This window comes from Aotus nancymaae, unplaced genomic scaffold, assembly GCF_030222135.1.
Source record: "Aotus nancymaae isolate 86718 unplaced genomic scaffold, 86718_ANA_hifiasm-v0.15.2.pri h1tg000040l, whole genome shotgun sequence".
Taxonomy (NCBI): domain Eukaryota; kingdom Metazoa; phylum Chordata; class Mammalia; order Primates; family Aotidae; genus Aotus; species Aotus nancymaae.
Genome location: NW_026988454.1, coordinates 9914891 through 9941809, shown reverse-complemented (window position 1 = coordinate 9941809; position 26919 = coordinate 9914891). Strand labels below are relative to the sequence as shown.

General features: G+C 50.9%; 1 protein-coding gene across 7 annotated transcripts in view; it reads left to right on the top strand.

Annotated features, from left to right (window-relative positions):
• SYNJ2 (synaptojanin 2) overlaps positions 1-26919 on the top strand; it is a 121118-nt gene that overhangs the window by 30693 nt on the left and 63506 nt on the right. For 6 of the 7 annotated variants that reach the window (XM_012451568.2, XM_064360508.1, XM_012451581.2 and 3 more), the window contains exons 2-4: positions 6544-6630; positions 17739-18009; positions 23569-23794. In XM_012451568.2, coding sequence (XP_012306991.2) covers positions 6544-6630; positions 17739-18009; positions 23569-23794 — 584 coding nt within the window. Of the gene's footprint in view, positions 1-6543; positions 6631-6666; positions 6795-17738; positions 18010-23568; positions 23795-26919 lie in introns of those variants that run through there. The other variant, XM_012451587.3, reaches the window with a different exon arrangement.

Below are 26919 nucleotides of genomic sequence, written 5' to 3'. Positions count from 1 at the left end.
CCAGGTCTCAGAGGAGCTCTGCCAATTCTCGGATTTCAGCTCTCTGGCCTCTGGGCTGGGAAGAAAATAAAGCTCTGCTGCCTGGGGCCTCCCAGTTTATTTACAGTGAGTCTGTTTATGGTGGAGAAACGTCTTTTCTGTGACTTTCCTGTCCGCCATGGTCGAGGCCTGTTTTGAGCTCCCACATTGTAGAAGTCAGAGGTAAAGTTGTTTTTCTCAAGGAGTCGATAATTGACAGCTTTGGAATGGGACAAGGTGGCCCTGTTGGGTTATGTTTGTTTGTTTTAAAATATGAGACTAGAAAGTCATTTATTTTACTTGAGGTGTATTCTCCCGGTGACAGGGATGTGAAGTCCTCCGTCCGTCCTCTGTAATGCACCAGGGCAAGGGGTCAGTTTTGTTTGCATAGCTTCTCCCAGGGTCATCTTCCCACCCCTGAAGTGCGGGTTTGGCCACAGCACTTTGTTTAGCAATTTCCTGTCATTTTGTTTGATTTGGGCAGGCCTATTTGCATCGTTGAATGAATGCACAAAGGCTTCCTTGTTTCGTGGCTCACAAAGTCAGAACCAGATCGTACCAGGGTTCTGTTTCAAGGCTTTGTAAAGCTGCTAGGGTCCAAATAGGTATTTTTGGTGTCAGAATTATTGTATTGCACTTATCAGCTTATCCACTGAGATGGGGCACTGAGAAGTGCTGATCTGCCTCTCTGCAGCCCTGCCCGCAGGACCTGTCAGCTGGAGAAGACATTCGGCAATGCCCATGACCTTCACTTCTGCCTGCGAATTTCGGGTTTCATAGGCCCGCTTCCCAGGAGGGCACTGTAGGTGCGTGACGTAGTCCAAGTGCCGTACCAGCGTTTGTCGTGGCTTCCGAGCAGATGCTGAGGGAGAGGATACCTATGCTGCTGCTGCCTCCTCCCTCCCCGCCATCAGGGGGTGAGCAGAGGCAGGAGACCTGTGGGCTGGAAGTAGGACCCATGTCCTATTTCCCAGGTCGCGAATGTGGCACTTACAGGGCAGGAGGACTTTGCAGATGTGATCAGGACCTTGAGAGGGGACATTATCCTGGATGATGTGGATGGGTCCATTGTACTCACAGGGTCCTTAAAAGCTGGAAGAGGGAGGCCGGGCAGGGAGCAGGAAGTTGATGTGAAGAGAGAAGCAGGGATCTGATTGCTGCGATTGCTGAATTTGAAGAGGAAGGAAGGAGCCGAAAGCCAAGGGATGCAGGCAGCCTCTGGTTGCTGGAAGAGCTAAGGAAATGCATTCTGTCCTGCAGCCTTCAGAGCGGATGCAGTCCTGCCCACACCTTCCTTTCAGCCAGCGAAACCCATTTCAGAATTCTGACCTGCAGAACTAAGGTCATAAATCTGTGTTGCTTAAGCCACACTGTGTTTGTAGTCATTTGTTGCAATAGTAGAGGAGACTAATATGTCATTCTAACGCCACTCTGAGCTTTTGAGGCAGGCTGATGGAAACGGGTGACTGTGGCTTCCCAGTCATTTTTTTTTTTTTTTAGAAAAGCACTGACCCTGAGAGCCTAATAACCCAGGCACTTCATTTGCTGTGAGCAACTCCCCACCCCACAGCCAACAGTCTGCTTAGTCCTCAAGACAAGGGGCTTCTGGCTGTTCATAGAGGTTGATGATTTCCTTGATTATCTTTAGGTTACTCTGCCCTCTCCCTTGCCCAGAGAAAACCCAATCGAATTTGAGTGAGCATTGGGGAAAATATTCATTCATTAAACTGGTTCTTAACCTTTCTGGGGGACACTGACCTCTTTGAGATTCTGTTGAAAATGGGATTTTAGCCCCCATAAAAATACATATCAGCTGGGCGCGGTGGCTCACGCCTGTAATCCCAGCACTTTGGGAGGCCGAGGCGGGTGGATCACGAGGTCAAGAGATCGAGACCATCCTGGTCAACATGGTGAAACCCCGTCTCTACTAAAAATACAAAAAATTATCTGGTCATGGTGGTGCGTGCCTGTAATCCCAGCTACTCAGGAGGCTGAGGCAGGAGAATTGCTTGAACCCAAGAGGCGGAGGTTGCGGTGAGCCGAGATCGCGCCATTACACTCCAGACTGGGTAACAAGAGCGAAACTCCGTCTCAAAAAAAAAAAAAAAAAAATACATATCAAAACTTTGCATGCAATTTTGGCCAGGTTCAGTGGTTCATGCCTGTAATCCCAGCACTTTGGGAGGCCGAAATGGGCAGATCACTTGAGGTCAGGAGTTCGAGACCAGCCTGGCAACATGGCAGAACTCCATCACTACTAAAACTACAGAAAATAGCTGGATATGGTGGCGCATGCCTGTAATCCCAGCTACTTGGGTGGCTGAGGCAGAAGAATCGCTTGAACCCAGGAGACAGAGGTTGCAGTGAACCAAGATCTCACCACTGCACTCCAGCCTGGGCAACACAGCGAGACTCTGTCAAAAAAAAAAAAATTGCATACAATTTTGAATACAGTTTTGTACACAGATTTCCCCAGGAGCTATCTCTTGAAGCTCCAGTGGCTGCCAGGGGCTTCCTCTGTCACCCCAGTGAAGAGCCCTTGTACACAGTAACGCACATTGAGGCTGATGAATGACTGTTTTCCTAGTAAGTCTCCTCATGGTCTTTGCCCGGTCCTTACACCATATTCAGTGGATCCTCATTATTTGTGGATTCCATATTTGTAAATTCACCTGCTCTCTAAAATTTGTTCATCACCCCAAGATCAGTACTCACGGACACCAGCAGAGTGGTGAAAATGTGTGACCCGATGAGGCTGTTCCAGCTGAAAAGGATGCTCTGCCATCTCGTTTCAGCCTCTCCGTGTAAACAATTGTGGTTTTCATGATTTGTTTTGTGCCATATTTTTCATTTTTGGTGCTTTTTCTTCGTAGTTTCACTGTTTGAAAGTGTTGTCTGGTGTTTCCAAGTGCAAGAAAGCAGTGATGTGCCTTATGGGGAAAATATGTGTGTTTGATAAACTGTGTTCGGGTTTGCATTCTAGTGCCACTGGCTCCGTGTTAACAAATCAACACTGTACAGATGATTCCTGACTTATGATTGTTCGTTCCAGTTATGATTTTTTGACTTCACAACAGTGTGAAAGCAATAGTCCTTCAGTAGAAACCATCCTTCAAGTACCCGTGAGACCACTCTGTTTTTCACCTTCAGCACAATATTCTATAAATCTCATGAGATATTCAACACTCTGTCAGAAAGTAGGCTTTGTATTTCATGATTTTGCCCAGCTGTAGGCTAATGTAAGTGTTCTGGGTATGTGGAAGGCAGGAGAGATATGGTGTTTGGTAGGTTAGGTGTATTTAATGCATTTTTGACTTAGGATATGTTCAGCCTACCTTGGGTTTATCAGGATATGACCCCATCGTAAGTTGAGAAGCATCTATTTATTCAGTAAGGTGTCTTTTAAATAGAAAAACACATACAACAAGTTTATGTATTGATTGACAAAAGTGTTGCAACCTGAGGCTTTCAGGAACATAACTCTGCATTTCCTCTAGGAGCGCTGCTTGCTTCAGTATCTGCTGGTAACTCTGTGGAACATAGTTATCATGAATAATGAGAATTACGTGTATTTTCAAATTGCTGGCCTCTCCAGCTACGCTGGAAATCAGTCTGGCTCTTTAAATCACGTCTTACCATCAGTCCTGCCTAGAGAAATGGAGAAGGGAGGGTCTGTGGTCTTAAGGTCTGCCCCAACTCTCTGCCCCGCCAGCTACATCCCGAGCACCAGCCTGGACAGAGCCGTCTGTTTGGTGGGTGGTAGCAGGTCGTGTTGTGAGGCTCTAGTGCCTGCCTTCTGGCCTCCTGCACTTGCTAGAGGAGAACGAGGTAGGAGCAGCCAGTCCATGCTGGCTCCTGAGAGAGGCAGGTCTAGGGCTGTCAGCACCCGCTCCTGGGGGGCTGAGGGTGGAAAGAGCTTCAGAGGGGAGGATGGGACTGTCAGAATGACTGAATTTCCAATCCCAGTCGGGACATGTGGTCTGATGAGGACAAGTGCCCTTGAAGGGGATGGAGATGGTCGAGAGGAACCAGGAAATTGATTCTGTCCTGGAAAATGTGGCATGGTGGATCTTTTGAGTTGGAGTGTCAGGGTGCGTGTCAGCTAAAACGAGGTTCACCTGCTTCAAATGCTCGTCCAGGCTTTCTACACTTGCCTCTCTGAGTCAACATCTTTAGAGACAGCAGGATGTGATGAAAGTCAGTTCACAGTCCATCTGCTCTGAGGGCTTGCTGTGAGAGTCTGATGTTTTCTGTCATTTTCTCCTAACATTTCTCTTTGGGATCTTAGTTCCTAGTTGAAATTCCTTAACTGTGGGAGTCGAGGCAGTCTAAGAATCCCTTCCTGTTGCTTAAGAGAATGAGGCAGAGAAGGAACCGGCTGCCCCTTTGCTTACTTCCATGATGACATAGAAATGGCTCCTTCCAACCCAAGGGTTCTTGTGGGGCCCAAGGCTCCTCAAGGGCCCTGTGCATAGGATTTGAGGATTGGTTTTCTTAGGTGGGGAGAAAAGTCTGTCTTTATTTTTATAAATCCTACCTGAAATGGAGCACTTCTGGCTGGGCACGTTGGCTCACGCCTGTAATCCCAGCACTTTGGGAGGCCGACGCAGGCAGATCACGAGGTCAGGAGATGGAGAACATCCTGGCCAATATGATGAAACCCCGTCTCTACTAAAAATACAAAAATTAGCCGGGCATGGTGGCATGCGCCTGTAGTCGCAGCTACTCGGGAGGCTGAAGCAGGAGAATGGCTTGAACCTGAGAGGCAGAGGTTGCAGTGAGCTGAGATTGTGCCACTGCACTCCAGCCTGGTAACAGACTGACACTTCGTCTCCAAATAAAAAAGAAAAAAGAATTTATCACTTCCTCTAATTAGGAATGCAAGCAACCAAACCAATATGTTAGCTACATCTCTGACTCTGTCACCAATGTGAGTTATTAGCCATATATCTGACTCTGTCACCGGTTGCAATTACAGGTATCTTCACATCACGTTAGAGTTGTTTCACATACTTTGAAATCGTATTTGTTCACATCACTAGTTTTAAATTAAGGTGGTTAATACACTCGACTGGATTTTGTTATTTAATATGCTGATAAGTCAAATATATTGCTATACTATAACATTTTAAAAAATATTTTGATAACTAGATTTCAATAAGCTTGGTATTCTTTGTGATCATATTTATTTTGTTGATTTTTATAAAAGCTTTATTGAGATAATTTCCATACCACACAACTTACTCATTGAAGTGTACAACTCCATGTTTTTTAAGTATATTTTCAGGGTTTTGCAGCCATCAGCATCACCATCACCACAGTCTAATTTTAGAACATTTTTGTGCCCCTTAAAAGAGACATCGTACTCATTAGCAGTTATCCACATTCCCTTTCTCTCCTCTCAGCCCCTGGCAACCAGAACATCTACTGTCTCTCTCTAGAAATATGCCGCTTCTGGACATCTCATCGAAATGGAATCTTTCTGAGACAGAGTCTGGCTCTGTCGCCCAGGCTGGAGTGCAGTGGCGTGGTCTCAGCTCACTGCAACCTCCGTCTCCCGGGTTCAAGTGATTCTCCTGCCTCAGCCTCCCAAGTAGCTGGGATTACAGGCACCCACTACCACGCCCAGCTAATTTCTGTATTTTTAGTAGAGACAGGGTTTCACCATGTTGCCCAGGCTGGTCTTGAACTTCTGGCCTCTGGTGATCCGTCCACCTTGTCCTCCCAAAGTGCTGGGGTTACAGGCGTGAGCCACTGTGCCCTGCCAAAATGGAATCTTTCTGAGGTCTTTTGTGATTTTTTTTTTTTCATGTAGCATAATGTTTTCAAGGTTCATCTCTGTTTGTATTTTGTTCTGTGCTCTTAAAGCACCATTCTGAGAAGGGGTCCAAGGGCCTGCCCGTCATGGCCAGAGGGGCCTGTGGCATCGTTGGAGAGGTTAGGGTTCCCTGCGCCTAACGATTCTTCCCTCTGTCAGTTTTGCTTTAAAACTAGTCCATGCCTTGGCTCGGGCATGGGCAATCACTGCCAAAGACCCAGCGGGCAAGGCACGCAGCTTACCTTGGGATGGGTTGGACCCAGGCCCTGGGCACTCAGAGGTACCCAGGCACCTCTGCCCAGCCTCTCCAGGTTGCCACCTCCAAAGGTGCCTTGGGTGGGTGGGCACCTCCAGGATGTAGCCTCTAGTGGATGATGCCTGTGGACAGGGACAGCAAGGGAGACTCATAAGGCCCCCAGTATCCGCCCCCAGCTAGACTCTAGAACCACAGGACCCCAGCTCCTCCAGCCCCCAGGAAGCTGTCAGCGCTTCCAGAGAGCAAGCTGTTCGTGGGAAGGTCTGAGTCCTTGCAGCTCTGTGATTCGCGAATCACAAAACCTCCACACTTGGTGTTTGTGGGCCGAGCTATTGTCTTTGTGTTTTCTTTTTGGAGTGGGTGGGAAGCCAGCTTGGCAAGCCGGGTGTGAATGAACGGGAATGAGCAGGAGACGCTCACTGATGCCTTCTGTGATGTGTTTCTCCCCCAGCTCCGGAAGAAAAGGAAGTCATTAAAGGACAGTATGGCAAGCTCACGGACGCATACGGCTGCCTGGGGGAGCTCAGGCTGAAATCTGGTGAGTAGCCCTGGCTGCAGCATCAGGCGCCAGGCTCCCCGGTGGGCAGGAGCGTCTGCGTCTGGAGGGGCCTCAGTGCAGGTGTTCTGTTTGACTGCTGTTCTCTTTTAAGATGTTTCTTTATGCCTCGGAACCTGCTCCTCCATGCAGGTGGGGAGGTCAAGGTGAGTGTTGCCTGGTTGTCACCTGCCTGTGCTGCGGAGCAGGGTGGGGCTCCTAGAGCCCCCACCCTGTGCCCGGGAAGCTCGTCTTCATTGCTTGCTGGTGAGGGCCTAAGTGTTTCCAAAGTCTGGTCTGGGGTTTCTGCCCAGGGCGTTGTCTGCAATACTCTAGAAGGTGTGCCAAGGTGGGTGGGTGAGGACAGGGACCAGGGCAGATGCCGGGCGGGCACATGGGTGGGCTGGGAGTTGTCAGCAGGAGAGAAAAGCCGCCGATATGTGACTGTCACTCAGTGTGGTGGGGGAGAGAGAGGAAGGGGAGAGTACTTCCAGGAAGACATGGGCATCTCTGTTCACTCGGAGAGACTCAAGGGCAAGCCAGGGTGGCTGGCTGTCATAGGTGGTCACAGCCAGCCTCTGGAGTTCCTGGAGCCGGGAGCCCTGCGGCCCTCGCTTCCACCGCCTGTTTCCGTCCTCCTCTCTCAGGGCCCCCCTCAGTATCTGTGACCTGGCTCTGGACGTCTCCTGTGACTTCTGGGGCTGAGACAAGAGCCCAGTCGCATTCCTGATTCTCAGATCCACCTGGTTGAGATGGGAATGGCTGTATGGATTGTTGGGATTCGGGCTTTCCCTGGGCTGAGCGGGCATCTCCCTCCGCTGCTCACGGCAGCTGTTACCGGAGACTGGGGCTTTGTAAAGCTGCCGGAAAGCACTGTTCCGTGGTCATTCCTTTCCTGGGTCTCTTCTGTCATGGAATATTTTGTCCTGAACTATGACGGTTACAGTGATCATTTCCAAATAGCACGTAGGAAAAAGACATGGTACCCACATGACAAAGTGCATTTATGAAATGTCTGTTGCGTGCTAAGACCTAGACATACATTCACTTATTTAATCCTAAAAATAGGCTACTGTGATAATGCGTCTTTGTCCCTGTTTACAGTAAAGGGAACAGGCTCAGAAGCTTCAAGTAACTTGCCTTCAGTCAGAAGCTTAGCTGGGGTTCCAGCTGCCTCCAAAGCACTTGCTTTTTCCATGAAAATGTGCAGGCTGCTGAGGGTTTTCTGCAGGATTTTCCATTCTGCAGGGATCTTCCTGCAGTTGCAGAAAATCCCCGTGGACCTCACCTTCCACGGTGGTGACCGTGAGGATGGTGGCCCGCACCTGCGTGGCGCTCACTTAGGAATTTGTTAACGTGGCTCCCTCGGGCACCTATGGGGTAGGTGCTGTGGTCACCCTGCCTTGCAGATGTGGCAGGGATGCTGCGTTCCATCCATGCTGATGCCCTTTTTTCCACATGGTGGCATCTGGGCCCCCAGGATGCCCCCCAGTCTTGGCATCTTTCAGTTACAGTTGGCAGCTGCTTTTGGTCCATACATGAATGACTCGTTTTGCATCTGACGGGGACTGAGATTGAAGGAAGGACAGTAACTGGCCCAAGGTCATGCCATTCTCAAGCGGTGACCTGGGTTTTAAACTCATGCCTTGTGGCACCAGGGACTGCCTTCAACCACCAGGCTGTGCTCCTTTCTGAAAGGGACGGGTGGCTGGGCTGACAAGGGGGACAGGAAGTGCTGTCCCTTCCCTAATCCCAGGGGAAAAGTGATTTTTTCCAGGCCTGTGATCTAACAGTGGCTGTGGGGAATTGGTCCTAACCAGTAAGGGTGGCAGCCCCAAAGAAATCTTATTAGAGGGAGCCAGGGTATCTGCCGGGGTCAGCAGGACCTTCTGGGGCAGAGTGCACAGAGAGGAGACCACCTCCCAGGGCTGCGTAGGCGAGGCCTCCCTGCCTTCAGCCAGTCGCCGCCACCCCACACCCCACAGAAGTAAATGAGGCTCCTTATGGGTCACGCGAGACCAGCCCAGCTCGGAGGCTTTGGGTGCCCCCAGCCCCGGCCCACCTGTGAGAGTCACCCTCCGGGGTGGGTTGGAGTGTCTCTGAGTGTGGTGCGTATGAGTTTGACTTTTGGGATGATGGGATAATTTGGCCTGTTTTCAACACATTCTGGAAAGTGCCCTAAGGCATCTGAAGGATGGAAGGATTGGACTTTAAATCAAGTTTTTCCAGTCCCCATTGGCTACCTTAGGAGCGTTTCAGTTTAACTTGATTTTCTTTTTCCCGGTAAGTCCCTGAGTCAGAACTGTGGTCTGGTTTCTTCTGTGTTCAGCCGTTGAGCGTGTTAGGCAGCACAGGGTATAGCTACAGCTGTGTGACTCCAGTGGTGTGACTCCACCTGTGTGACTCCAGTGGTGTGACTCCAGTGGTGTGACTCCAACATGTGACTGCTTCCACCTGTGTGACTCCAGTGGTGTGACTCCAATGGTGTGACTCCAACGTGTGACTGCTTCCACCTGTGTGACTCCAGTGGTGTGACTCCACCTGTGTGACTCCAGTGGTGTTACTCCAATGGTGTGACTCCAACCTGTGACTGCTTCCACCTGTGTGACTCCAGTGGTGTGACTCCACCTGTGTGACTCCAGTGGTGTGACTCCAATGTGTGACTGCTTCCACCTGTGTGACTCCAGTGGTGTGACTCCACCTGTGTGACTCCAGTGGTGTGATTCCACCTGTGTGACTCCAGTGGTGTTACTCCAATGGTGTGACTCCAACGTGTGACTGATTCCACCTGTGTGACTCCAGTGGTGTGACTCCACCTGTGTGACTCCAGTGGTGTGATTCCACCTGTGTGACTCCAGTGGTGTGACTCCACCTGTGTGACTCCAGTGGTGTGATTCCACCTGTGTGACTCCAGTGGTGTTACTCCAATGGTGTGACTCCAACGTGTGACTGATTCCACCTGTGTGACTCCAGTGGTGTGACTCCAACGTGTGACTGATTCCACCGGTGTGACTCCAATGGCGTGAATCCAACATGTGACTCCAATTGTGTGGCCAACTACAACCGTGTAACTGACTCCAACTGTGTGACTAACTCCACCTGCGTGACTCCAACTGTATGACTGACTTCAACTGTGTGACCCCAATTGTGTGACTGACTGTGTGACTCCAATTGTGTGACTGATTTCAACGGCGTGGTTACCTCCACTGTTGACTGACTCCAACTGTGTGACCTCCACCTGTGTGATACCAATTGTATGACTGACTCTGTGTGACTCCAACTGTGACTTCAGCTGTGTGACTGACTCTGTGTGACTCCACGTGTGACTCCAATTGTGTGACCAATTTCAGCGGCATGGCTAACTCCACTGTTGACAGACTCCCACTGCGTGACCCCAGCTGTGTGACTCCCACTTTCTGTTGCCATGAAGACCACCTGCTGAGTTGAGAGTGGGCCTCCCTTTCAATGTTTTTGGCTAAGGATCTCTGTGCAAAGAAAGAGGCTTCCCTACAGGCTCTTAATTTGGGACAAGTTTTCCCTTAGTTTGGGACAAATTTCAATCTATCCAAATTAGCCTTTTATATTAGAAATTGAGAAACATGCACAAAAATTCATAAGAGCTTTTTTCCAGGTTTCAAGGTTTTTGTGGAAAGTCCAGAGTCCCCCCTTCCTTCCTGAAATGCCAGCAGGAAGGGGTTGGAGCTCCCGTAATTAGCCAGGGAGTCAGGCTTCCTGAAGTTTACACAATACAAAGCATAGAAAGTGAGAATGTAACAGAAAAAAAAAACTCATCCCAGTGATTATAGTGACGTAACTTCTCTTGAACCTGAGCTATCAAGGCCTCCCTGTCTCATAGCCTCAAGGGACTCTATTCCTATCCCAGACTATAATGACCTGTGTCTCCTGGAGTTGTATAGTGCACAACCTATGAAGCTGTACATGACAGCCCATACATTCTCTAGTAGACAGCCCTCTTGGATTCTAGTTCCCGCTTCACCGCTGATCTGCATTTAATCTCTCTGGGGCTGTTTTCCTGTCTGTAAACCCAGGAAAACTGCCTCATCTCTATCTTACCTAGTTCTTAGGAGGTCCTCATGAGCGATGCACATGGTAGCCTTGAAGGGTGTGGCGTGCTCCTCCACCACCAGCCAGGCTGGCCGTGGGCAGTTTCTTAGAGTGTGGCCTGGGGACACTGCCACCACTGAGAAGCTCTGCTGTCTCTCTTCTGTCCCTGGGAGGGCTGGAGGGAGGAGGGTGCTGGTGGGAGGGGCCTGGCCTACAGAGGGCTGAGGCTGTACAGGTGTGAGTTGAGGGCTGGCTGTGTGGCCTCGGGGTGTGGACGCCTGGTGGGCGGCTCCTCTGCACAGGCCAGCAGAGGCCGGTTTCACGGGCAGTCACTTCAGAAGGAGAATTCTCTGAAGAGGGGACTTTGAGCCTTGAGTGTTTGGGGATGCAGTGTTCTCTAGCAAGTCTTGAAGCGAACTGGCCTTTGTCAGTCTTAGATTAATTTATTTGAATTCCTGTGCCCAGTGATGGGATAGTACCAAGAGAGTTGACACCCGGCTCCCTGGGGGGGAAGCTCTGAGATGATGCAGCATTTGCCAATTTCCAAGGTGTAAATTCACTGGCCAGGGCTGATTTCAGGTTCCCAGAGTGGAGCTGGGGAAGGATCCGCACCATGGGTGCTGACTGTGGGTGTTCGTGGCTGTAGCTGCCGCTGCCTGTGCCACTCTCATGTTCTGCAGAAGGGAGGTGGGAGAGGGCCCTGGGACCACACCACGTGGGTATGTGGCACCTAGGGTTCTGAGCCTGTAAGTGGCAGGGGAGGCTCAAGGGTCATCTGGCTGAAGCTTTCCCCTTCACAGGTGGGAAAGCCTAGACGTCTTAAGTCCTGTGTTTGGAGATTGAAGTGTGAGGGTGTCTGTGTGAGCAGAGGGACGGATAGGATGGCTGGAGGCCCCCCAGGGTTGGGATTGGCACAGACGGGGCTGGGAAGGCAAACTCAGAGCTGAGCCAACACAAAGAAATCCCAGCCCAGAGCACAGTGGGAGGCCTAGGGTGGTCCCGGTAAACAGGGCCTTGTGTCTGTGAGCACACAGAATGACCCCAACAGCTAGCTTTCCTGGCCCGAGGACAAATGGCTGAGGACCTGCCACAGTCCCTCGCCTCCCTCGACCTCAGTCTGGCGGCTCCCTCTGACCCATGCATGGCTTTGCTTTGACCAGAGCCCTGGAACCAGAGCCTTTAACCGGGAGGGGCATCGAGACTACTGGCACATCTTCTTTGGATGCCCAGAGAGGGCAGGAGCCTTGCCTGAGGCCACACAGGACATGAGGTGTGCAGAGCCTGGAGCCCCAGTCTTCTGAGTTTTTTTTGCCTTGCTATGAATCCTTGATGGTTTCAAGGCCCCGTCTCACCCTCAGCTGAGGACTGCTGAGGCCCCCCAAGCATAGTTAGCTTCTTAGCTGTCAGAGAGTTGATCCTGCCTCACAAAAACAAATCCTGCACTCCAGGTGAGCATCGGGAGGGGCCTCGCACACCTAGAGCAGGTGGGGGTCAGTGGCCTGTGTCACACTGACAGGTGACCCAGGAGTCATGACCCCGACAGTCTGGTGTTAGGCTCGAACCAGGATGCTTTCCTTAAAACCCATAATACAGGCAGGCAAGGTGGCTCACACCTGTAATCCTAGCGCCTTAGGGGGCCAAGGCGGGAGGATCACTTGAGCCTAGATGTTCAAGACCAGCCTGGTCTGTGTAGCAAGACCATGTCTCTACTTAGCAGTGGTAACTACAGGACCAGGAGCAGTGGTACGTACACACCTGTAGTCCCAGTTACTTCAGAGGCTGAGGTGGGAGGATCGCTTGAACCCAGGAAGGGGAGGTTGCAGTGTGCTGAGATCAAGCCACTGCACTCCAGCCTGGGCAACAGTGCAAGACCCTGTCTCTAAATTAAAAAAAAAAAAAGCAAACAAAAAAACCTATGGTACCCAGAGAATGTAGTCGGGCTGTCAATGAAATTGGGCAGGAAGAGTGAGGCTGGGATTGAAGGAGGAGCGGTGGGTGCTGGGCCAGGTAGGCGGGGCAGGGCCTTCCTAGAGAGGCCGTCCTGAGGCTTGGGTAAGGCTCTCCCAGAGAGCCCTCTGTGCTCACACCCGTCCCACCGACTGTCCCGGGCACACAGGCAGGGGCAGTTCTAAGGAAACGTTTCCAGACCTCGGCTCTTTTCTGTCATGGAGCGCCTGTGATGGAGGACAGTGTTATTCCCTCTGCGGTCACCCTGCTTCCACGTTAGGGCAGAGGGCGGGCCTTTCTCTCTTCTGGAAGCACACCTCGTTCCATGCTCCAGGGAGTAACTCCCCCTAGGATTCCAGACAAAGGGACAGTTTAAAAGCTTGTCAACAGCGCTGGAGTAAGTCCTGACTAGGTAACAGTCTGTTTGCAAGTCAGGTGATGTCCAATTGTTTGCTTCCCCCATCATGGAAGGAGAATTTAACTGGGGTGTCAGCTGATGCATTAGCAGCCATTTTCTCAGCGGGTTACTGTCCTTTCTTCTTAGCGCTGACTCAGAAGGACTTTGAAGAATCGAGTGACGTTTCTATAATGAGGCCTTTCTGTTCCCATCTATTTATTAATGTGAACAGGATTTCTTCGTGTTTGCATCTACAAAAATGAAAATTAGAATTAGAATTGGTGCAGAACCTACTTTCGTTTCTTCAATAAATATTTATTCATCTCATTAAGAGATGCCTTTCCAACACGTTTTTACTTTTCATATTACATGATTATTTGTCGTCCGGGTGTGGTAGCTCACGCCTGTAATCCCAGCACTTTGGGAGGCCAAGGTGGGCAGACCACTAGAGGTCAGGAGTTCAAGGCCAGCCTGGCCAACATGGCGAAACCCCGTCTCTACTAAAAATACAAAATTTAGCTGGGCATGGTGGCACATGCCTGTAATCCCAGCTACTCAGGAGGATCAGGCAGTGAACCTGAAAGGCAGAGGTTGAACGTGGGAGGCAGAGGTTGCAGTGAGCCGGGATTGTACCACTGCACTGTAGCCTGGGCGACAGAGCAAGACTGTCGTCTCCCAAAGACCCTACCTCCTTATACCATCACCTTGGGTGTTCCTACTTCAGCATATTAATTTGGGGGTGCACACATTCAGCCAATAGGTACACTGGTTGACCATACTCTTTTAAAGGGTACAGCAAAAAAATACACACACACACACACACACACACACACACACATACACACACATACACACACATACACATACATACACATATATGTATTTGGCAAAATGTTTCATTTACATTGTATTGTTTGCATTGTTTGGCCAGTTAGGTATCATTGGAATGATCAAGGCTCTTTTTAAGCACTTTGAGTTGAGGAGCGCACAGCTGCACGGGCTGATGGGGTGATCAGAACAGGACGCAGAAGCACAAAATATGCTCCATTAGGATGGAATTCTGTTGGGGAAGGACTGGAAATATGAGTGAAAGTTCCACATGGTAGAAAAAAGGCACGTTCCTGCGATCCTGTAAATAGTAGATGACGACTGAGCATCACATCGCTGTGGAGACTGCACTGGATACTGCTCAGAGGCTCGAGGAGTTTGAGCTTTACGTGTCCATATTTAGAATATGCTGCACAATATATTATTTACAACCATTTCAACTACCGGTGAAACTTTCCATGGCAGTTTTTGAAGGAGCAGGGAACGCTGTCTGTGTCCACGTAGGTTGCTGTGACAAAGTTCTGTAGACTGGGTGGCGTATCAACAACAGAAATGTATTTCCCACCATTCTGTGGGCTGGAAGTCTGAGATCAGCAGCCCACAGATTGGCTGTCAGTTCGTAGATGCTGCCTTTTCTCTGCATCTGACGTAGTGGGAAAGGTGAAGGAGCTCTCTGGGCACAACCCCATTCATGTGGGCTCCACTGCCATGACCCAGTCACCTCCCGAAGACCCCACCTCCTAATACCAGCACCTTGGGTGTTCCTATTTCCAAATATTAACTTAGGGTGCCGATAGTAGGTACACTGGTTGACCACACTCTTTTAAAGGGTATAGCAGGTCAGGCACAGTGGCTCACACCTGTAATCCCAGCACATTGGGAGGCTGAGGTGGGTGGATCACCTGAGATCAGGAGTTTGAGACCAGCCAGGCCAACATGGTGAAACCCCGTCCCTTCCAAAAACACAAAAAAAAATCCGGGTGTGGTGGTGGGTGCCTGTAATCCCAGCTACTTGGGAGGCTGAGGCAGGCAGGAGAATTGCTTGAACCTGGGAGGTAGAGGTTGCAGTGAGCTGAGATTGCGCCACTGCACTCCAGCCTGGGCAACAAGAGTGAAACTTTATATATATATAAAGGGTACAGCAAACCAACCTGATTGGAAACTGCTGGATTTTGGGGCTAGATGGAGCATGGGCTTAAAGTGAAACCTACGTTTGCGTTTTGGCTCCAGCGCAGACTAGCTGTGTGCTTGGGCGGGTGATTCAGCTTCCCTGGGGGACGGTCACGAGTGTGTGAGATGGCAGTGGTAGGCCTGAGACAGCAGTCTGGTTAAGCAGGTTGGCGATGTCATCTGCCAGGAGGTGTAATTGGGAGCACCAGCTCTCAGGCCGGACTTGGCTTGAGTAACTTGCCCAAGTGCTGTAGCTAGAAAGTGGATTTGGATCCCAGCTCCCCGCTCTGTCACCCTGGGCAAGCTGCTTAACCTCTCTGTGCTTCTGTTTCCCTCCCTGTGATATAGGGCTGGTAAAGGCATTCCTCGAGGTGGGTGGGAGGATGGAGTCCAGGCCTGTGCAGTGCCGTAAGCAGAGCCCCAGCCTCCACTGCACTCAGTAGACACCGGCTCTCCTCACCCCAATGCACCACCCCCGACCCCCTCCTCCCTGCACCCAGGAGCCCCCGTGCTCCGTGGTGATACTGTTGTTAAAAGCCTCTCCCAGCCGCCACAGTGCTCCCCTCCCGAGCCTCCCCCAGGCCGTGGTCCTGCCCAGGAAATGCAACCTGGGACTCTTGCCAGGCACTCAGCCCCCCACGCGGAGGCTGTTGAGGAAGTGGTGCTACAAATCAGCTTCATGTCTCGCATGGAGTGACGTCATGGAAAATTTTCCATACCTCTGGCAGCCACGGGGGCCATCCTCCGGCCACTGCGAGGGCACTTCTGCTGATCTGTGCTTTTCCCTGTGCTGAGTGTGTCGGAAGAGGCAGGTGGGCGCCGGGAGCGCTCTGTGGCCCAGGCGCTGATCAGAGGCTGCTAACCCTGTAACCCCACCTGTCCTACTTGAGAAGCTGAACTCTGACCCCGTCCCTGTCCCTAGTGTGGTAACTTCCTTTGTTCTTAGGTGGTCTGGAGGTGGTTTCCTGAGGATGTGTCTGGGAGATGTGACGGGGCCAATCCCACCGCCAGGCTGGCACCCCACCCCAGTGGGCCCTGGGAGCCCTGAGCCACCCATTAAATGAATACACTTTAATGACAAACACACGCCACCCTGCCACAAGCAGCACGCTTCTCCCTATGATGTGTGATGAGGAAACTGGGGTGAGGGGTGGTGGAATTGGTTTTGGGGTCTCTTCCCAGAGTGTAGAGAAATCTGAACCAACTCCCCCGATCGTTTGCAGAAATCTCTCTTGGCGGATCCTTCAGACCCCGGCAGGTGGGAATCGTGTCTCGGGACTGGAGCCATGCCAGCTCCCAAAGGCCGGTTTCCACCCGATGACCTTTTGGGCCCCATCCTGAGAGTGGGCACGGCACTGCCAGGCACCCCCGATACAACAGTGAGGTGAGGCCCCAGAGAGGGCTGCCTCATTCGCCTGGCCACAGGGTCCAAGGTGGTCTGGGTAGTGCTTGGCAGGAATTTATTAAGGAAGCATTCAGCAAACTGAGTGTATGCGGAGTAGGGAGATGATGATGAAACCGTCCTGCTCCCAGGAAGCCCCTTCCCTGGAGGCACAGGTGGGGAAGGAGGTCATGAGCTTTGTGTGTGACGACTGCTGATGGGAATGCTATTGGCACGTACAAGGGGCGCCTGTCCATGTCTTGGGAAAGCAAAGAAGGCTTCCTGGAGGAGTTGCTGCCAACTTGACCCAGAAGGATGAGGAGGAGTTCTTCCAGTGAAGGGGGGAGGGCAGGGGTAGGATGGTCCCCACGGAGCACGTGGGGGCACTCGTGTTGTTCCAGAGGATGGAATGCTGGGCCCAAAGCCCAAAGTGCTGTGGGGGCAGAGACAGGTGGGAGGTGCATGGAGAAGGGGTTGTGGAGGTCTTGCTGGGCCCAAAGCCCAAAGTGCTGTGGGGGCAGAGACAGGTGGGAGGTGCATGGAGAAGGGGTTGTGGAGGTCTTGCTGGGCAGATGGTGGTGGGACGCCCCAGGCAGGGGAAGCATCTTGGGCAAGGGCCCAGGATACCAGGTCATGCTTATGGCACATTGGAGCAGCTGGATGGTGGCCAGTGTGAGAGGGAGCCGGCTGGGGTGGCTGCCCCGTGTGGGGCAGGGGCAGGGGCAGGGGCCGGCTGCAGCGGGGAGGACCTTGGGAGCTTCTGTCGCGGTCCCGCAGGGAGTAGGAGCCATGCAGGAGGGAAGGGGGTGGCTGTGATCAGATGGCTTTGGGAAGCCACTCCTGTGACGGAGTCGGGGAAGACAGACCCCAGGCTGGGGGCGCTGAGTCAGGGCAGTGCCTGAGGACGCATTGGGGAAGGTGGTTTGGAGAGGCTTTGGGGGCAGGTCCTGGGGGTCTGGAAGGGCTCTAGGCCAGGAATTCTCAGACTCCTGGGGGCATCAGAATCACTTCGAGGACTTGTTACAGCAGAGCTTGCCCCACCCCCAGGCCGCTGGGTGCCACAGGAATCTGCATTTCTAACAGGCTCCCAGGGCATGCGGACCTGCTGGCCAGGGTCCCACACTTTGAGAAGCACCACCTGAGGCTTACGGGACAGGGCAGTTCTTGAGCCACTGAGCTGGGCAGTGCTGTGGGAAGGCGCAGGTGCACAGACGTTGCCTTCCTGGCTGCCGTTGAACCTGGGCTCTGTTCAAGCTGTCTGCGGAGCTCCAGGCGGCCAGGCCGGCTGCCACCCTGAGCTCTCCTGTCTGATTTCCTTTCCAGGTGGCACATCTCTGAGCTTCCTGGTGCTGGTGACAGGCTGCACATCTGTTGGCAGAATTCCAGATGCTGAAATCTACAAAATCACTGCCACCGACTTTTACCCTCTTCAGGAAGAGGCCAAGGAGGAGGAGCGCCTCATAGCCTTGAAGAAAATCCTCAACTCAGGGGTGTTCTATTTCTCATGGCCCAACGACGGGTCTCACTTTGACCTGACTGTCCGCACACAGAAGCAGGGGGATGACAGCTCTGAGTGGGGGAACTCCTTCTTCTGGTGAGGGCCCTGGGTCCCCTGCAGAGGGTGGGCTCTGGTTGGCACCTGAGGCCGTGACCTCCACTTGCGCCACCCCCGGGTTATGGGTCACCTCTGGAGAGTTAGGACCCAGGCTGCTGTCAGCACTAGGAGAGGAAAACTAACCCTGAACTCCCCACCACCTCCCTCAGGAAATGTGTTCAATGTAGATTTCGAGAAGAAACCTGTCCAGGGTGGTGGCTTATGCCTATAATCCCAGCACTTTGAGAGGCCGAGGCAGGCAGATCACTTGAGGTAAGGAGTTTGAGACAAGCCTGGTCAACATGGCAAAACCCCATCTCTACTAAAAATCCAAAAAAAAAAAAAAATTAGCTGGGTGCACTGGTAGGTGCCTGTAATCCCAGCTACTCAGGAGGCTGAGGCAGGAGAATCACTTGAACCCAGAAGGTGGAGGTTGCAGTGAGCCAAGATCGTGCCATTGGACTCCAGCCTGGGCGACAGGGTGAGACTCTCATCTCAAAAAACAAACAAACAAACAAACAAAAAATATATATATATATTTATAGCCAGGCACGGTGTCTCACGCCTGTAATCACAGCACTTTGGGAGGCCAAGGTGGGTGGATCACCTGAGGTCAGGAGTTCCAGACCAGCCTGGCCAACATGACGAAACCCTGTCTCTACTAAAAATACAAAAATTAGCCAGGTGTGGTGGTACATGCCTGTAATCCCAGCTACTCGGGAGGGTGAGATAGGAGAATCGCTTGAACCCGGGAAGCGGCGGTTATAGTGAGTGGAGATGGTGCCACTGCACTCCAGCCTGGGCAACAGAGCAAGACTCCATCTCAGAAAGAAAGAAATAGAGACGGAGGGAGGGAGGGAAAGAGAAAGAGAAAGAAGAAAAGAAACGAAACAAAACAAAACCCTGCTCCATAAGTAAAAAACACAGGAGCCAGTGTCTGCCGAGTGCTCCCTCAGTCCCGGGTGCTGAGCTCAGTGCTTCTGCCTGGGTTGGCTCTTTGAGTCTTCTCAATCGTGGTTACCTCCAGTGTGCAGCTGTTTACTGCTGACGCTTAGAGAGCGCTGTGTTCGGGTCACCGTGCTAAGCTCTCTCTGCTGGTAGTAACTCATCTTACAATAAAAACCCTTGGAATAATAATTCCTCAGTACCCCTGGAATAACCCAGATAGACTTAGGCATCAATAGTCGAGGGAATTTTGCCAAACTCCACATACTTAGTAAGTGGCTGAGCCAGGATTTGAACCCGGGCCTTCTGGCTCTGGGTCCCAAGCTGGTCATCACAACGCTAAACCAGCCCCATCAATGGGGAAGCTGAGTCAGCCTGCCCAAGGGGACCTGTAGCAATGTGCTGAGGCTAGTCCCGGAGCCCAGGTGAAGGCGGCTGGATTTCTGCACGTTTAGGGTCTCTTGGCGCTTTTTTACTCCACGGCAGGACACAGACAAGCGTGGACGACTCTGTAAATATGTAAATTATCTATTGGCCTTTATGGACATAATGCTGTTTCCGTCATATTTGCACTGATGCCTGAAGATGCCAGGCAGAAGCAAAAATGAGGCAAGTCCCACTGTGGGCCTGCTTCCAGTGAACCTCATCTAATGTAATGTTTTAGAATCCGGCGTCTGCCCTTTGAAGCTATATCAGTTTTCCCAGCTCTGAGATGGGACTAGCGAGGTTTATTTCTGGCCTGTTTGTGCCTCTCTCTCTTTGCCAGAGGCATGCATAGGTTTTCCTCTGGCCATGGTGCTTTGGATGCCCCACAAGTGAATTCCTGACTTCTGCTGGGAGAAGGGGACCCTCCCCACATCTCTGTGTCCATCCCAATGCTTCCCACCCCCACATCCTCTTTGGTTCTTTAGTATTGTGGATATTTTGCGGCAGTAATGTGCTCAGACTCTAAAACACATATGAATCAAGGCTGGGCACAGAGGCCTCACGCCTGTAATCCCAGCACACTGGGAGGCCGAGGCAGGCCAATCACCTGAGGTCAGCAGTTCAAGACCAGCCTGGCCAACATGACAAAACCCCATCTCTACTAAAGATAAAAAAACATTAGCTGAATTTGGTGGTGTGTGCCTGTAATCCCAGCTACTTGGGAGGCTGAGGCAGGAGAATCACTTGAACTCAGGAGGTGGAGGTTGCAGTGAGCTGAGATCACGCCATTGCACTCCAGCCTGGGTGACAGAGTGAGACTGTCTTTAAAAAATAAATAAATAATAAAAATAAATAAAATTGTGAATCTGCTACTGATCTCATTAAAATTGCAGATTCTGGGATGGCAGGTCTGGGCTGGGCCCAGGACTCTGCATTTCAGTGCTGCTTGTGTGCAGACCACAGGTTGAGTGGCAGGCTCCGGGGGATGGCATTTCTGTGAATCGCTAGTTCCATTCTGCAGGGCCTAGCAGGTGCCCCTGGAGCTATACGTGTTCCCCTAACGGCAGCCACGCTTACACACAGAGGGGCTATGTATTATGAGGTGTCTTCATGCAGACGCCATGAAGCTATTTTAAACCAGAACTGTCAGGTGAGCGGAGGTGAGAGCTCTCAGCGGCGGTGAGGGTCCCTGGAGCCCATAGAGGATCCTTGGTGTATCTGAATTGCACCAGCACCTTTGCAACTTCTCGTCCCACGCCAGCTCTGTGGCTGGAGGTGTGAGGGGTGCTAACAAAGTGAGGCAGGGGGGATTCACAAGGTGGAGGCTGAGGGAGCTTGGGAAGGAGGAGCCCCAGGCTGTCCCTTTCTGAAGGGAGAGGAGGAAGTAACTCCTCGAGGTTGCCAGGCTCCTCAGCTGTAACACGCCAGGGCGTGGTGTTGGGGCTCAGGGTGGGGTCCCTAGGACTGACCACAACTGAGTCACCACAGGCAGCATGGTCCTGGGCTTGACTGCCTACATGCCTGCTGTTGTGGTGCAGCGCCTGAGGTCTGGAGACCCACAGTAGGAGTCAGATGGGGTCAACGCTGAGCGTGGCCGGCACTTAAGGGAGAGTGAGCAGCAGGGTGATGTCATCTTTCTGGGCTGGTAATTGATCACACTGACAGTTGCTTCCCAGTACAATCAGGTCCTGGAGGAAACTCTTTGAGGATCTTCCTCCTTGGGGTGAGCCATCCTCCCACCAGAGGGTCAGGCAGTGTCACTAGAAACAGGGCTGATTTAAGTGTTGTCCACTTGGCAAAAGGTTTCTCCTCCTGAATCCTGGTGATAGTGGCCATAACTGTACAGCTGGCAGACTCTGGACTATTCTGGAGGCTTTGCCTTGATGCCACATGCAGATTTAATATGTGTGTTTCTGAATCTGGCTTATTGTCTCAATTTGAGAGAGCAATTTGGAAGAAGGACATATGGTTTTGTACAGCAATGCTTCATAATCATTTTTCAAGCAGAGGAACTCTGTGGCTATGCGACCTCAGATGGGGTCAGATGCAGGCTGTGCTCCCTGTGGGGGTGCATGTGGCTTTGGTTGCAGTTGGGGAGGCTGACCTGAAAGCAGGGAGCTTGGAGAAGCCCCCTGGGACCCCTCAGAGCCCACAGCACAGATTTCCAGCAGTGAGACAACGCTGCTGCTGTCTTTGAGGAAGCCTCAAGGGTGGGAATTGCGTTCCTTTTTTAAACAAGTAGGGCGCTGTGATCTAGATTCACTCAGTGCCCTGGAAGAGGGCGTGGGGTGGGTCGTCCTCCCTGGGAGTGAGTATGGGGCCTCAGGATGGTACCAGTCAGGTCCCCTGGGTGCTGAAGCAAGCGGGCCAAGCCAGTCTCAGGGATGTGAGAACGATGTGACTGTTGACAGGTGCAAATGGAAACGTAGGCCCCATCAAGAAAGGCTCAGGGTGAAGAGCATGGTCTCCGAGCTCCACGCCACCATTGGCTGGCTTTGTGGCCTTAGACAAGTACTTTAGTTCTCTGTGCCTCAGTTTCTTTATCTGTAAAATGGGGTCAGTGATGATACCTTTCACTCAGGGTCACTTCAAGGGTGAAATGAGTTAATCCACCCCAAAGTACTTAGAATGGGGCTCAGTGCACAGGATAAATGTCAGCTGTCACTCGACATTTATCCTTATGTCATTCACACATATATATAATGATCATCATATAAATCACATATATAACGTCATATATATCATGATATAATGATATCATTATGTCATTATCATCATGGACTCCAGAGCCTAGAATAGTCCACTAGGCATGGAGAGGAAATACTAGAGCTTTCGTTACATTTTATTTTCCTCAGATCCTTTTTTATTTTGGATTGCTTTGTAGTGCTTTCAACATATTCATCCCATGGTGCATGTGTGTGGATATGTGCATAGTTTAAATAACGGTTCCCATAGTTAATATGATTTTTAATTATTTATCATCTTATTTGTCATGATTATTTAATCATTTAATTTTTTACCGATTAATTTTTTACTGATGGAGCCTGCAATAAAAACTGTGGGCCCCACAGGGCTGACCGGAGGCCCCTTTGTAATTCCCTGAAAGGCGCACGCTGGCTCACTCTCCAGCGCTACCTCCATTGACCGACAGTGATGACCTGGTGGTAGCTTTGGGAAAGGACTCCCTGGCCGTCCTCCTGTACATGACACAGTGCCCCTGCTATTTGGGATCTCTCTGAAGCACATGAATTTCCCAGATCTGTACATCCCAAGTGCAGAGTCCATTGGGGAGCAGCACGCTCTTGCTGACCCAGAATGCTGCACCGTGTGCACCCCCCCTCCACCGCCCTTCAGCCACGCTCGCTTTCCAGACAGCGCACCACCCCCACCTCCGCCTGTTCTTCAGCCACGCTCGCTTTCCAGACAGCGCACCCCCCACCTCCGCCTGTTCTTCAGCCATGCTCGCTTTCCAGACAGCGCACCCCCCACCTCCGCCTGTTCTTCAGCCATGCTCGCTTTCCAGACAGCGCACCCCCCCACCTCCGCCTGTTCTTCAGCCACGCTCGCTTTCCAGACAGCGCACCCCCCACCTCCGCCTGTTCTTCAGCCATGCTCGCTTTCCAGACAGCGCACCCCCCCACCTCCGCCTGTTCTTCAGCCACGCTCGCTTTCCAGACAGCGCACCCCCCACCTCCGCCTGTTCTTCAGCCATGCTCGCTTTCCAGACAGCGCACCCCCCCACCTCCGCCTGTTCTTCAGCCACGCTCGCTTTCCAGACAGCGCACCCCCCACCTCCGCCTGTTCTTCAGCCACACTCGCTTTCCAGACAGCGCACCCCCCCACCTCCGCCTGTTCTTCAGCCACGCTCGCTTTCCAGACAGCGCACCCCCCACCTCCGCCTGTTCTTCAGCCACGCTCGCTTTCCAGACAGCGCACCCCCCCACCTCCGCCTGTTCTTCAGCCACACTCGCTTTCCAGACAGCGCACCCCCCACCTCCGCCTGTTCTTCAGCCACACTCGCTTTCCAGACAGCGCACCCCCCCACCTCCGCCTGTTCTTCAGCCACACTCGCTTTCCAGACAGCGCACCCCCCCACCTCCGCCTGTTCTTTAGCCACACTCGCTTTCCAGACAGCGTGTGCTGGAGGATGTCAGGTGACCAGAATTGGTGTGGGGCTCTGTTTTGCAGGAACCAGCTGTTGCACGTGCCCTTGAGGCAGCACCAGGTGAGATGCTGTGACTGGCTGCTGAAGGTCATCTGTGGGGTGGTCACCATCCGCACCGTGTACGCCTCCCACAAGCAGGCCAAGGCCTGCCTCATCTCCCGCGTTAGCTGCGAGCGCGTCGGTGCTCGCTTCCACACCCGTGGCGTGAACGACGATGGCCATGTGTCCAACTTCGTGGAGACAGAGCAGGTGAGTGCCCCAGCCCATCTGTGGCACTGAATGGTTCAGAGTGGCTGCAGCTCTTGCACACGAGCTTTCCATTTGGGGCAGAAGGGCCCTGGTGTATCTGTGATGGTCTCTGATCAGGCTCCCTCCTGTAAGTAGAGAACAGCACATGTAATTGCACTTCGTGTGAAAATGTGACCTCTGGTTTGCATGGTGCATCCTTTCTGATTCACATCTCGTGCTGGGAAAACGCTGCTTAGCCGAGGTATTTTTAACTAAAAGGAATCAGGAATTTTTGCCATGGTCATGAAAGGTGGGAAGTTATTCCAAGAGCAGCTGACAGATGAACCAATAGGGTTTGAAAAAAAAATTTTGGACAAAAATAAGTAGATCAATACAATGGGTGGATGAAAGAAGAAATCATTATTTTTTACTCTAAATCAGCTGAAGCGTCTCCTGGAAGCCAGTATTAGCACCCGGAGCTGTGAAATCTGCGTGTTAAGCAGCCGCTTCCATCGCTCCCCTAGAATATAGCCATCTGCTTAATTTCTCCTGTATTTTTTTCTAAATTCTGTTCTCATTCCCAGAGATACTGTCTTACGGCTTTTTAATTTTTGCTCTAACTTGCAATCTGTAAGATAAGGCCATCATGTGGAATACCAATAGCATAAGCCGTGAGGAAGGAAGCCCCATAAGGCACATGTACGGTGCTCCTGCCGGGCAAGCTGGGCGCCCCGTGTTTACTGAGTGAAGGTGTGGCTTTGCGTCACTCCTCACTGCCGCTGCTGCGAGAGGAGCTCCTTATGCGGACTTCGGCCACTTTAATCCAGCATAGATTTGAACACCTGCCTTTACTGTGTGGGACGTTCTGCCTGCTCCAGCGTTCAGAGGGTGGGCACAGAGAGGAGGAGGCTCCACTCAGAGGAACATCGGAGGAGGGGCCCTAACATGAGCAGCAGGTGCAATCGCTTGCCTGTAATTCTTCTTATAATGCCTGCACCGTGGCTATCAACGAGCCTGTTACATAAATATCTGCTTAAAAATGAGATTGCTTTTGGCATCTTCGTCATGAAGTCTTTGACTGTTCCTGTGTCCAGAATGGTATTGCCTAGGTTGTCTTCCAGGGTTTTTATAGTTTTGGGTTTTACATTCACATCTTTAACCCATCTTAAGTTGATTTTTGTATATAGTGTAAGGAAGGGGTCCAGTTTCAGTATTCTGCATATGGCAAGCCAGTTATCCCAGCACCATTTATCGAATAGGGAGTTCTTTCGCCATTGCTTGTTTTTGTCAGGTTTGTCGAAGATCAGATGGTTGTAGGGTGTGTGGCCTTATTTCTGGGTTGTCTATTCTGTTCCATTGGTCTCTGTATCTGTTTTTGTACTAGTACCATGCTGTTTTGGTTACTGTAGCCCTGTAGTATAGTTTGAAGTTGGGTAGTGTGATACCTCCAGCTTTGTTCTTTTTGCTTAGGATTGCCTTGGCTATTTGGGCTCTATTTTGATTCCATATGAATTTTAAAATGCTTTTTTATAGTTCTATGAAGAATGTCAATGGTAGTTTAATAGGAGTAGCATTGAATCCATAACTTGCTTTGGGCATTATGGCCATTTTAATGATATTGATTATTCTTATCCATGAGCATGGAATGTTTTTCTATTTCTGTCATCTCCAATTTCTTTGAGCAGAGTTTTGTAATTCTCGTAGAGATCTTTCACCTCCCTCATCAGCTGTATAGCTAGGTGTTTTATTCTTCTCATGGCAGTTGTAAATGGGACTGTGTTCCTGATTTGGCTCTCTGCTTGACTGTTGTTTGTGTATTGATTTTGTATCCTGAGACTTTGCTGAAGCTGTTTATCAGGTTTAGGAGCTTTTGGGCTGAGACTACGGTGTTTTCTAGATACGGAATCATGTTGTCTGCAAACAGGGATAGTTTGATTTCTCTCTTCCTATTGAGATGCCCTTTATTTCTTTCTCTTGCCTGACTGCCCTGGTCAAAACTTCTAACACTATTAATATGTTTAATAGGTGTGGTGAGAGAGGGCATCCTTGTCCTGTGCTGGTTTTCAGCTTTTGCCCATTCAGTATGATGTTGGCTGTGGGTTTCTCATAGATGGCTCTTATTATTTTGAGGAATATGAATCTAATCAAACTAAAGAGCTTCTGCACAGCTGAAGAAACTATCAACAGAATGAATAGACAACCTACCGAATGGGAGAAGATTTTTGCAAACTATGCATCTGACAGAGGTCTAACACCCAGAATCTATAAGGAACTTAAACAAATTTCCAAGAAAAAAAACATTGAAAACTGGACAAAGGACATAAATAGACACTTTTCAAAAGAAGGCATTCATGTGGCCAACAGTCATGGAAAAAAAGCTTAACATCACTGATCGTTAGAGGAATGAGAATCAAAACCAAGATGAGAAACCCCCTCACACCAGTCAGAATGGCTATTATTAAAAAGTCAAAAAACAGCAGATGCTGGCAAGGTTGCAGAGAAAAAGGAGCACTTCTACACCGTTGGTGGGAGTGCAAATTTGTTCCACCACCATGGAAAACAATGTGGTGATTCCTCAAAGACCTGTTCACAATAGCAAAGACATGGGATCAACCAGAATGTCCATCAGTGGTAGACTGGATAAAGAAAATGTGGTACATATACAGCGTGGAATACTATGCAGCCCTAAAAAGGAATGAGGTCGTGTCTTTTGCAGCAACATGGATGCAGCTGGAGGCTATTATCCTAAGCAAACTAACACAGGAGCAGAAAACCAAACACCGTATGTTCTCACTCATAAGTGGGAGCTAAATGATGAGAGCACATGGACACAGGGAAGGGAACATCACACACTGGGGCCTATCAGAGGGTGGGAGGAGGGAGAGGATCAGGAAAAATCACTAATGGGTGCTACTAGGCTTAACATCTGGGTGACAAAATCATCTGTACAACAAACCCACATGACATGAGTTTACCTATATAACAAACCTGCACGTGTACCCCGAACTTAAAAGTTAAATGTTAAAAAATTATAAAAAGAAGAGAGAGAAGCCGTGACCCCAGCTGGGGCGGTTTTCTCTTTTCTGGCTGATGTCTGCATGGGGAGAGTCCCTTCCCTTTGCTCTCATGCCCCACTTCATTACCAC